Source organism: Fukomys damarensis, unplaced genomic scaffold, assembly GCF_012274545.1.
Source record: "Fukomys damarensis isolate Sample0158 unplaced genomic scaffold, DMR_v1.0_HiC HiC_scaffold_30, whole genome shotgun sequence".
Taxonomy (NCBI): Eukaryota; Metazoa; Chordata; class Mammalia; order Rodentia; family Bathyergidae; genus Fukomys; species Fukomys damarensis.
This window is the reverse complement of record NW_022900942.1, coordinates 57,468,714-57,480,853: the sequence shown is the minus strand read 5'-3', so window position 1 is coordinate 57,480,853 and position 12,140 is coordinate 57,468,714. Positions and strand designations below refer to the sequence as shown.

The 12,140-nt window shown below is 35.5% G+C and overlaps 1 protein-coding gene and 1 non-coding gene across 2 annotated transcripts in view; one reads left to right on the top strand and one right to left on the bottom strand.

Moving 5' to 3' along the window:
• Impact (impact RWD domain protein) overlaps positions 1-11,100 on the top strand; it is a 29,965-nt gene extending 18,865 nt beyond the window's left edge. The window contains exons 8-12 of the mRNA XM_010644050.3: positions 675-772; positions 3,359-3,432; positions 7,638-7,728; positions 9,026-9,160; positions 10,059-11,100. Of these exons, the coding sequence (XP_010642352.1) occupies positions 675-772; positions 3,359-3,432; positions 7,638-7,728; positions 9,026-9,160; positions 10,059-10,127 (467 nt within the window). The 3' untranslated portion in view covers positions 10,128-11,100. The remainder of the gene's footprint in view (positions 1-674; positions 773-3,358; positions 3,433-7,637; positions 7,729-9,025; positions 9,161-10,058) is intronic.
• Positions 6,259-6,363, bottom strand: LOC117283782. Its single transcript, XR_004514822.1, has one exon. It is a non-coding gene; the product is annotated as a U6 spliceosomal RNA (small nuclear RNA).
• Positions 11,101-12,140: the final 1,040 nt, after the last annotated feature.

The window sequence follows — 12,140 nt, the reverse complement described above, 5'->3', positions numbered from 1 at the left end:
TGCATAAGCCTGGCTTCTTGTCTTGTATAGATTTTCTTCCTGAATGAAACAGGTGACAGCAGCCAGGATGGTTATGTTTCTCATGAGGGTTAAGGGCTAATTAGTGATTCTTAAACTTATTAAAGATGCACAATAACTGGAAATTATGAGACTTTTAATGGAGTATCAGTTGGCTGTAGTAGTGATACATTCCATTACGTGGGGTAGGAATAATTTCATTAGAAGCTATTAACATTACATTATGATTATACAATATAAAGTCATAGGTTTCCCAACTCAGAGGTCTGTCAACAGCCGAATGGATTTATGAGTTATAGAGTATTAATAGCTGTCAGTCTTTGTTCTCAGGACCCCTTACACTTTTAAAAATTAAATATTGTATTAGATACTGTACCAACTGAAATTGCTGTAACAGTCCAGAATTTGAGTCCCAAACCTACCACTTTTACTGAGTGACATTGGCAGGTGAAAATCATAAGTTGGGTATTTTTATCTTTTATAAATTACATATAGAAGTGTTCTACTTTAAATTTAGTATGCAATTATTAATAGCTATGTTGGTTTAAATTTGACACTTAATTTACATTTCTTTCCAAGTTCCCTTCCCCCATTGCCAGTTTTTTAGTAGTTGACTGCAAGATTAAAACAAATAAATTAATTCTTTAAATTTGTAGAAATAGAAGAATTACCTCCAATTGATCATGGCATTCCTATTACAGACCGAAGAAGTACTTTTCAGGCACACTTGGCTCCAGTAGTTTGTCCTAAACAGGTAAAGTTACTGTGTCTAGTTTACTTTGAAACTGTTTTACTAAAGCAATCTGAATGATTGATTTTTGTAATAATACCCTATTTTTCACTCTTGGGTTAAATTTTCATGTAAATTAAAAATTATCTGCTGGGCTTACAAGCATATGCTTGTAAGCACAGCACTGTGGGAGGCTGAGGCAGAAGGATTAAAAGTTCAAGTCTGGCTTGATCAATTTAGTGATTTAGCTTGAGATGCTGTCTCAAAATAAAAAATAAAAATGGACTAGGGCTGTAATGCAGTGGAAAGTCTCCGAATTCAAGCCCCTTTACTGAAAAAAAAAAGTTAACTTCATTTTCCAATTCCTAGGTTACTGTGAATCATGAAAGATTTTTTTTTTTTTTTTTTTTTTTTTTTTTTTGGTATTGGGGATTGAACTCAGGACCTTGTGCCTGCGAGGCAGGTGCAGTGCCACTGAGCTAAAAATCCCTGGGCATGCAAGATTTGTTTGTTTGTGTCACTGCTTTCAAAATTGTATCTGAATTCTGACTGGGGCTCAACTCTTCAGTGCATCTTGAAGATGAACTCATGTTACTGTGGGGACCTGTGATGTTTAATAGCTGGCTAAAGAAAACTGTTTGTCCTGTTGAGTGGGAGTTGTGTGAAACAAAGTCCATTCCACTCTTACCAGAGAGCACAGTGGACAGATGCTGGGTCTTGCCTGCCTGAATTGCTTTTCACTTCTGCATCCTGGTTTTTGGTGACCTTATTCCCACTGAAGGATATAAATGGAATACATGAAAAATTCTGTTCCTAGGTCTTTGCCTTTCTTTTCTTTCAGCAACCTAGCCTAGGCCAAACTTTACTGATTCCTGAGGCAGTTACATTTCTATATGCAAAGTTAAATAATAGTTTTTAAAAGTCCCATTATTTACCTTCTAAACTTTTTTTTTTTTCTTCTTCTTTCATTTGCCTTGCTGGGGATCAAATGCAGGACCTTACACATGCTAGGCTAGCCCTCTATTACTGAGCTGTGCTACATCCCTAGCCCTGTGAGCTCTATAAAAGCCCAGCCCTTAGGAGTACGGGTCTTTGTACAGGCCGGTAATCCCAGTGGTCAGGAGGCTGAGGTAGGAGGAAGGAGAAAAATGGGCTTCACTGCGCTCTGTTGCTTAAGTACTGGACAGTTGTTTTAAATGTGTTCATCCTGAGTTCTCTTTGTTTTTGATCATAATTATTTAAGACTGTGTGAGAGATAAAATAAATCTCACAAGCCATTGTTTATTTTATTGCTCAGGAATCTGTGAATTTGTGAACCTGAAAGGTTATAAAATGATAAGCACAAGGCTGCATGATTTATGAATCCAAATTGGTCTCTTAGATTCCAGCTCAGTTTTCCATAGTACCATTATTTCTCCCACACTCCTTGCCTGTGACAGCCTTTCTGAAAATCTGACCGTATTTCTCTGTCTTCTCTCCCCCATTCTCCCTCACATATATAATCTTGGTTTATTTCCATTGTCTACAAAGTAAAATCTAGGTTTACACAAAGTGTTTATGATACAGTCCTAGCTTATCATTCCTGGTGCATCAGCTCTGGTCTCACACATAGGTTAGAGCTCCACAATCCTTCCTGAACCTTTTTCTTTTGTCACTCCTCGGGTTGCCGGATAAAATAGTGTATCTAGTAAAATTTGAATTTCAGAAAAACATTGTTGCACCAGGCATGTTTATACTTTTGTGTATTTATTTTATAAGTACAGTGTTCACTTACACTGATACATACCTGTAATCTGAACTTCAAATTTGACTGATTATCCTTTATTTTGATTTGCTAAATCTGGTCATCATAGTCCCTGCATTTGAGTAGAGTCTCTTCTTTCTGCCTCTTGCTCCTGCTTTCCTTTGTATGCATTACTGAGCCTTGATTTTGTAAGATCTGGCTCCTATGGCCTCCTCTATCTCAACTCTCTCTACTTGACTGTCACAGAAAGTTTTGGTTTTATACCATGTGAGACATACCATTAGTATAAAGCTACTGCATAGAATATTTACATTTGGTAAATTTCAGAGCTAATTTTTAGAAATTCTTACATTTACATTTCAACTTCTCTATATGGGCTATACATTATAATATATAAGTATATCAGACATTGTTAGTACCTAAGCATCCATTGAGAATTAGTGTCAGTCTTATAGCAATTTTTTTCTTGCTAGTAGTTTGGGCTAGTCTTAAACACACTATGTACCCCATGTTGGCCTCACACTCATGGTGATCCTCCTGCCTCAGCCTCCTGACCACTGGGTTACTGGTCTGTGCCACCACACCTGACGTTTTTATACCAATTGAAAATATCTGTCCCTAAAATGAGGAGAAAGCTTTTCAAAGTCTATAGACTCTTTAAGTGACTGTTTAATATGACGTTTATACCAATATGCTTTAAGCTTTTTTTTTTTGGTGTGGAGATCGAACTTGGGACCTTACATTTGTGAGTCAGGCAGTGGAACCACTGAGCTAATCCCAGGCCCTTTAAGCTGTTTTTCTAGCATCTGTCAATGGAGGAAATAAAAAGCATACTTTAACTTATTTGTATTACTGTTGTTTTCAAGGTGAAAATGGTTCTTGCCAAGTTGTATGAGAATAAGAAAGTAGCTAGTGCTACTCACAACATCTATGCGTATAGGTAAGTGATTACCACAGTTTTCAGAATATGTAGTTTGTAAACATGATTGAGACGTGTAATCTTAAAAAATAACATGTGTTTTTCCTTTGTAATAGTAATAGACTTGTAGAATATTTGGAAACTGCGAAAAGAAAAAAAGAATTGGAAGAGAAATTGAGCATTTTCTGCTATTAAATGTAACTGACAATATTTTGATGTATTTAATGTCTTTTCTATGCAGGCTTTATTATTTTTAGTACTTCTCCCTTATATTTTCCTTTTTTCTTAAAGAAAGTGTTTTCCCAACACTTGTGTAAAGTGTTTTCACATTTTTTTTTGTATGGAAATTGCACTTGGGTCCTTGCGCTTGCGAGGCAGGTGGCAGTACCACTGAGCTAAATGTAAATCCCAGTCCCACTGTTTTCACATTTAATGGCTGTCTGTATTTGTTGGAGGCTTCATGTTTTAGGTTATTTCTTCAGGATAGAATCTGTTTGCTTTATTTTCTTTTTTAACATGAAACATAGGTATACTAAAAGGAAGAAAGAATAAATTATGTTAGGATTATCAAAAATTATGAGCATTTTTCAAACTCTTGATACATATTGCCAAATATTTCCAAAGAAGTTCTTAAAAACAATTTTTTCTCCTGTAAGCAGTACATTGAGTTTTAAACTAAAAGTTTTGAGTACTAAATGCTTTATATAAATCTTTGCTGATTTGTAAATGAAGGGCATATTTTTTAATATGCAAAATAATAAGACGAGAATAGTTAAGCCTAAAATTGGACAGATTAGAGATACGGGAATTTGGTATGAATTTAAAATTGAGTTGAGGCTATATGTAAAAATTAGCTATCTGAAAATCAAATAAAAACAAAACTGTTGTGGGCCGGGGATTTAGCTCAGTGGTACTGCCACCTGCCTCACAAGCACAAGACCCCTGGTACCAAAAAAAAAAAAACAACTATCACTTTGGATAGGTGAATTTTTAATATTCTTAAGTGTCAAGTGCATAAAAACTGCATAATACATAATAAGTTATACTTAAGAAGTTTATGTAATTCTCTTAACATTTACACTGAGTGGAATTTTAATATATTTTTAATGAGGGTCATTGGTAAAAACTAAAGGATTAGACTGCTTTCAGTGACTGGGATGTGCTATAAAAATAATAGTTATATTCATTGAGTCCATTGAGTGCCTGTTCTGTGTCAATAATTTAAGTTAATTCCGATTTCAGCAATTCTGCCACTATAGAATGGTTGTTTTTGTTTTTTTTGGTACTGGGGGTCAAACTCATGACCTTGTGCTTGTGAGGCAGGTGCAGCACCACTGAGCTAAATCCCCTGCCCCTTGATTAACTTTTTAATGATCCTGTAGTAGTTGTTAACTAAAAACTGAATTTGATAATCCAATTTTATTTATCTGTTTATTCCATTGCTGTGTGTTTAGTTGGCTAATATTGTAACAATCTTGTACATAATGTTGACCCTAAATCATCAAGAAGAAAAAAAAAGCTAAATGATGTGCTAGTCAGTTTTGAGCCCCAGATTTATGGGTTTCAGTACAGTTCTTCTGAGTGTTTTTCTAGCCTTTCTTTCTTCTCCCACATTGTTAAGCCATCAGCTGTTGCTTCACAAAGCTGTTGTCACCATGACTACAATTAATGACTCTCCCCCATGTAATTGATGCTTAGTCACAAAAGAACTCAGCTTCTTAGAACTGTGTGTCAGATAATCCTACAAAGGCACAAAGTGGAGGCTTGTGGTATCCCACTAGAAGTAAAATAAGTGAACTGTATTTGGTACATAGACTTTGAGTTGTGTATTGCAAATGCTCAGAGGCCTTCTGTGGTTACTTCATGGTACTGGAGCAGTGTCCCTCTTTGGAGTTACCAGCTGCTCTTCAGGCTACTGGTACACATTGCAGTTGGATGCTGTATCATTTTCTTGGGGTGTGGGAAAAGGGTTAGTGAAAATTCCTGTGAATTCATTTTTTTTCTTAATTTAACAGTATTGATATATGTAGTCAAATTTTCTTCATTGTTCCATACGTTTATGGTGTTAGATTGTAATTACTAGTCTAATCTAAACCACCCCCTAATTCTTTTTTATTTCCCCTTTGGTACTGGGAATAGAACTCAGGGTCTTGTGCTTGCCAGGCAGGTGCTGCACTGCTGAGCTACATCTCTGGCCCTTTAATTCTTTATATTTGCCTTAAATTTGTCCTATAGAAGGGCCAGGGATGTAGCTCAGTGGTGTCGTCGCCTGCCTTGCAAGCTCCAAGACCTGAGTTTGATCCCCCAAATAAATAAAATAAATTTGTCATATAGAATTCTGTTTAATAGACTTTTTCTTAAGTGAAATCAACTCTCAGTAACAAGCTTGTTCATAAGTGTTCAAGTGAGTTAATGAATGAATGGAAATAATTAGTAATGGCTATAATATAACATAATTCATTGAGGTCTGTTAATGAGCATTTATAGCCTTAGGTTTATATAAAGAGCTTTCAGCTTTTAAAAATATTTCTTTCTTTTTTTAATTAGTACATGTTTGCAGTACAGAATGATTACATTTATTGTGGGGAGTTTGTACGTGTACATCACACATCTCACCTCTTTTTTTGTCCCCTTCCTCTCTCATCTCTTCCTGCTCCCTCTGACTCTTGTTCACCTTCCCATTTGCAGAAGCTGTATTCCCATTTTATCTTCAGTTCTCTTTTCAAGTCTCTTTTCTTTCTTTCCTCCCCCACCCCTCCATCTTTTATTCCCTTTCCTATTTGAAAGAGATTGTACTACTTCCTGTTATAGTTTATTTTGCTCTTTATTTACATTTCAGGTTTCTCCTATAAGAGAAACCATGTGATATTTATTGTGTCATCCTAGCGCAGGGACCATGCTTATCTTCTCTGTATAGTTCCAGCTTTTGGTACTTCTCCGTATGTTGCTAAAACCCAAATTTTCAGCTCTTTGGGACTCAGTTGCCCTTGGTACCATTGTAGGGGCTCCAGGAATACACTAGGTGGTGCACATTAATTGGGAATTTAATTTGCCAAATTTGTCCCACTGCAATGCTGTCCTGCATTGTTATTTTGGATACCAACTATCTAGATAGCGTAAATGGATAAACATTCTGTAATTTATCTCTAATATCGATTAAGGGACATTTTAAAGAGAAATATAATTTTTATTCAGATGGGGAAAGTTGCTGGGCGTAGTGGCACACTCCTGTAATCCCAGCACTTGGGAGGCTGAGGCAGGAGGATTGCTGTGAGTTTGAGAACAGCCTGGGCTACATAGTGACTTCCAGGTCAGTCTCAACTACATAGTGAGACCCTGTCTCAAAAACAACAACAACAACAACAACAAAACAAAACAAAACAAAAACAAACAAATGGGGAAAGTACACAAGTGCTTGATGGCTAAAATAAAAGTAAACATAATAACTTACTATGGTGTCCTTTTTATGAGTTTTATTTCTTTTACTGAACCTGAGGCTTTTAGAATGTTTTTATTAGCACATATTTATTATATGGATGGATAGATTTCATTTTGGCAGACTTGTACATATGCATAACACCCCACCATCACTCCTTCGTTTCCATTCCCCATCATTCTTTTATCTTACCTTTTCCCCCTAGTTTCACATTTTTTTGTGGAGTTTTATATATATATATATTTTTTGTTTTGTTTTGTTTTGTTTTGGTACTGGGGATCGAACTTGGGCCCTTGCGCTTGCAAGGCAGGCAGAAGAACCACTGAGCCAAACCCCTGGCCCTTCGTATAATATATTTTGATAATCTTCTTGAAAACATGAGTATACCATGTATTTCTTTTTTATAGTATCTGTTATTATTATGCTTCTTTCTAGGTAGCATTTTCTCAATAAATGCTTTTTAGTGACTGCTTTTGATTGCTTCATAGCTTTAAGGTTAAATGAAGTAGAGGAATTGTCAGCTATATAGATTTATCTTCCCATGAAAATAGCATTTTTGATGATATAAAGGAGTCAACTTTGATTCCTATCTTTTCAAATATAAAAAGAAGAAATATATTAGATGGTAAATCATACATGAAAATATATCTCAAGAGTTCAAGAAGAATTTTTAAAAATGAATAGTGCTGATTTTAGAAGTGATCAAATTGATTGCAGTAATTATTAAGTGAGAACTGTCATACTGTTTTGAAGTCTTACAATGTAACCGTGTTATATGTGTATTTTCTAGAATATACTGTGAGGGTAAACAGACCTTCTTGCAGGACTGTGAGGATGACGGGGAGACAGCAGCTGGTGGACGTCTTCTCCATCTCATGGAGGTAGGTGCAAGTACACTTCAGTCTTGTTCTGTGTGAGCCATAAAATTTCTCAACAAAACAGAGCTCCACTTAAGAATAAGTAAGTCAGTTAAACAGTGTAACATAATATTACTTAGTTTAATTAGTAGTTATTTTGAGTGGAAATTTTAGCCACTGGATATTAGAAAGCAAATGGTTCATAACAAATGCTTATGTTTTCTAGACATAGACAATGGAAGATTGGCTTCAACTTTGGGGAAACTTCGGTTTTTTTTGACAGTTTCTTCCTGTCTTCTTTTTTTTGTTGTTGTTGTTGTTCTATCTTTGTGGAACTTCTGATAGTTGAATATTGGAACTTCTGGATAGATCTACTGTTTTTAAAAATTAAGCTGTCCATCTCATTGTGTTTCTGTTCTGAGCCATTTTCTTGTCTTCCAAAATTTATGTAGAATTTTTGAATTTTTTTAAGCCATTATGTGTTTCATTTTTAGGAGTTTTTAAAAACTGTTCTTTATTTTCACTTTCTCATAGAGTCTTATTCTGGTTTTCTAGATGCGATATCTTCTGGAATTTCTGTGTATATATTAATCAGAGTTTCTTTTTTCAGATGGTTCATCTTAAATTTTTCCTGGTCCATTTTAGTTTATCTTGTCCTTTCTCTTTCATGCTGCTGGATTTGCTTCATCTGTGTGGTGATCATTGATTGTCTATTAATTTTAAGAATGGATTATTTTTGCCCTAAGGTAGTTACTATGGTTTCTTCTGCTACTTTATATGGAGCTTTGTTTTCTCACTAGAACTTTCCTTAGAATAGGAACTCTAAATGTGAGTCAGGCCTGCATACTGGTGGCTTTCATTTTAAGGGCAGCCTTTGGTAAATGTCAGAAGCATGAATACCTTACTGATAGACACCAGCAATTACTCTCGAAGACCCTGTTCTCTCCTAGTAGTTTGTTTAGGATCAGACTTTTATTGTTGTTTGACCTGGTGGTAAAAGGCTGCTTAAACTGAATTGTTCGCTTGAAGTCACCAAGAACTAGAACCCTCCTGCATGGACTCCCCTTCATTCTGCAGGTTGCCCCAAAGTGTGGAATTTGAGGACACTGGGACACAGTGTTTGTTTCCACATTCCCTTCTTTTCTAATATTTTACTCCCTGAATTTTTAGTAATTTCACTCAGTGTGTACTCATATGGTTCTGCCACTTAAGTCCCTGGGAAATTTTATGTGCAATTTTATATATGGGTTACTTCATTCTCCTTTAATGCTTATATTTATACATGTTTATCTGTATCTATTTATTCTTCTGAAAATAACAGATTTTGAATGTGAAGAATGTCATGGTGGTAGTGTCACGTTGGTATGGAGGAATTCTGCTAGGACCAGATCGCTTCAAACATATCAACAATTGTGCCAGAAACATACTAGTGGAAAAGAACTACACAAGTTCACCTGTAAGTGACTGTTGATGCTATATTGAGAGTTTCTTATCACTGCCTATGAAATTACAAAAAGAAAAGACTGAATCAGAGCAAGTGTAGTGCATTAATTAAACCTTTAGATTAGGAAGCTTGAGGCTGGGTCCCTGGTCAAAAATGTGACTGGAAGTCATGTGACCTTGGGCAGCTCACTTCATCGCTTTGTATCCTGCTGTCATAAGTTTATAAAGTTTATATTAGAAAAACCTCTGAAGACCAACTAGTTTCTACTGCCTGCAAGTGAGGCCCAGAGAGAGTGTAGCTGGTGTTACGCCAGATAAATGTTCTTTAGATGTCTATGGAATCCTAGAATTTTCTGCCGTTAGTGCCACAACATCTTACCTTCCCCTGACATTCCCTTAAATACTTTCTTCTTTGGTACTTTGAGTTTATTTGGTCTTATTTTTTTGTTTGTTTGTTTGTTTGTTTTTTGAGACAGGGTCTCACTATGTGTTTGAGACTGACCTGGAACTCACTCTGTAGCCCAGGTTGGTCTCGCACTCACAGAGATCCTCCTGCCTCAGCCTCCTGAGTGCTGGGATTACAGACGTGCGCCACCATGCCCAGCTATTTGGTCTTATGTTTTAAACCGTGCTCATATCTACTTTATTTAAACTTTAGTGCCTTGAGAAATGGAAATAGATTAAATAATATTGAAATTGTTTAAGCATAATTCTACTAGATAAGTGTTTTTCTTAATTATCCTTGATTGTCTTGAAAATACTGTGATATACTAAGTGAGAGTGCTATTTAAGACACAAAGATGACACATGAAAATATGTTTCACCATTATATATAGAGTATATGATTAGATACAAGCCTCTGTCTTCATATGAATGGGGAGATGCTGTATTAATTTGTGGTTTTTTTTCAGGAGGAATCATCTAAGGGTTTGGGAAAGAACAAAAAAGTAAAAAAGGACAAGAAGAGGAGTGAACATTAATACTTGAAACTCCGCTGAAGGTTACTCTCCCTATAATTACGTACACATTCTGTAGTCATCAAGGAATACACTGCAGAGAGTGTATCCTTGACTGCTCCACTCAGCCAGTTCATCGTGGACACCAGCATTATCCCATCATCTGCCAAAAATAGAGAAGTTATGATATATTCATATGTGTTGCGGGCTTATTTGAGAAAAACCAATTTGAACGTGGTCATTATTTCATCCAATTTTAGGAAGGTAGCAGTTGCCCAGGGGCAGTACCTGAATTAACTGTCCTTTTCAGTACATGCCAAGTGCCTTTGTTAGGTGGGGAAAAAGTGTCTCCTGAGGAAGATAAGTACCTGATTTTTTGTCACAGAGAATCTCATACTGCTAAATGAATATTGCCTTTTACTGCTCTTTATAGCTTATTGGAATAGGAGCTCATTAGAGATTGATCTTGGAGAGTTTTTTCTTGTGATTTTAGTTCATAAATATGTCACTTCTCACTTTATAGTGTTCATCACTGAGTAATAGAGGAAGTAAAAATCCAAGAGTGGAAATCCATTTGCAGTTCTGTGCTGAGCCTGTAATTCATCTGCTATGTTTGTTAGTCTAAGTGTTATGCCTCAGTTTCTGTCACAAATCGGTGATTATGAAATAGCCAAAAGTGGTTTTCTAGTCTCTGGCTTTTTTTGTTTAATTCTTGTAAAGTAGAACAGTGAATATGAAGTTATCAGTAGGCTTCTTCCACCCCTGAAGTGTGTTCATGTAATATTCTGGTCTCTTGTAACAACCTGAAGTACTTTTCTTGTGATTGTTGTTGAGGCATTAGAACATAGCTCTGGTTAATGGGACATTTGTAGAGGTGGCAGAATGACACTGGTATTGGACAAGAGTTTGTTGGCTGGCTTCCTCTAGTCTGTAATTTTGAAGAGAAGAAAAAGAGCACATTTTTTGATCAGTTGATATCTTTTTTGTTTTGTTTTGTTACCAGGAATCAAACTCAGACCTTGCAATTGTGAAGTGGGTGACAGCACCACTGAGCTAAATTCCTGGCCCTGACATCTCTTAATTGGAAAAACAAAGAAATCCCTTTTTCACCACTCTGAGCATATCTTCCTTTCTGTTAATTTTTATATTTCTTTCATCTGCAACTTCTAGGCCTTTAGGTAAGAAATTAACCTTTGAGATATAATAAGTCAAGAATTGTTTCACATATGATTGCAAATCATTTTTAAAGGTTACCAATTGATCACAGATTTGTCTGAGATGCCCTTCTCAAAAAAGGGAACAGTAATTAGGAGGCAGTTTTGGGCGCTGGAGCATGGGAAACAGTACACATTGGGTAAATATTAGTCCTCTTTTTTTCCTATATTTTTTTAAAAAATCCACCATCCTTACTTAGTATTTTTAATAAGAATCTAATAGCTTCCCATGACAATTTATTTTGAGACATGTAATCTTACTTTTCAGCATTTAATATTGCAAATTATTAAAGCCATAGGGTAACCTACATATATTTTGAGCACTTAGTTTCCATCAAATGTTAAATATGTGCTATTAACTGTTAATTCAAGAAGTTAGAGGACATTCGCCAACATTAAAATAATCTTACAGTTTTGGCTTTTCAAACTTGTGACAGGTGATAGAAAACAGTAAGAATTTGATGATGCAGAAAAAGAAATAAAAATTAATTTTTCTGCTGCATCAAATTATTTTCTTGCTGTTTTATCTAACATTGGAGTCCTTACAGAAAACAAAACACCATTTATATCCATGATCTCATTTTTCCTTACTTTAAAAAATCTTTTTGCTCCTTTTTATAAAGTTACTAACCATATTTTCTGAATTAAAAATTAGTTTCCTTTAGCAAGAGTCAAAATTCTCCATTTCGAACCCTGAGTTATTTCATACTCTGCCACTTGTGGAAACCCTGGTTGAGCAGTGTATTTTTTTTTTTCTATTTAAAGTTTCTCTGAAATAGAATATTTTCTTGATCCTCCAAATAATAATTTTCTATAACCAGAT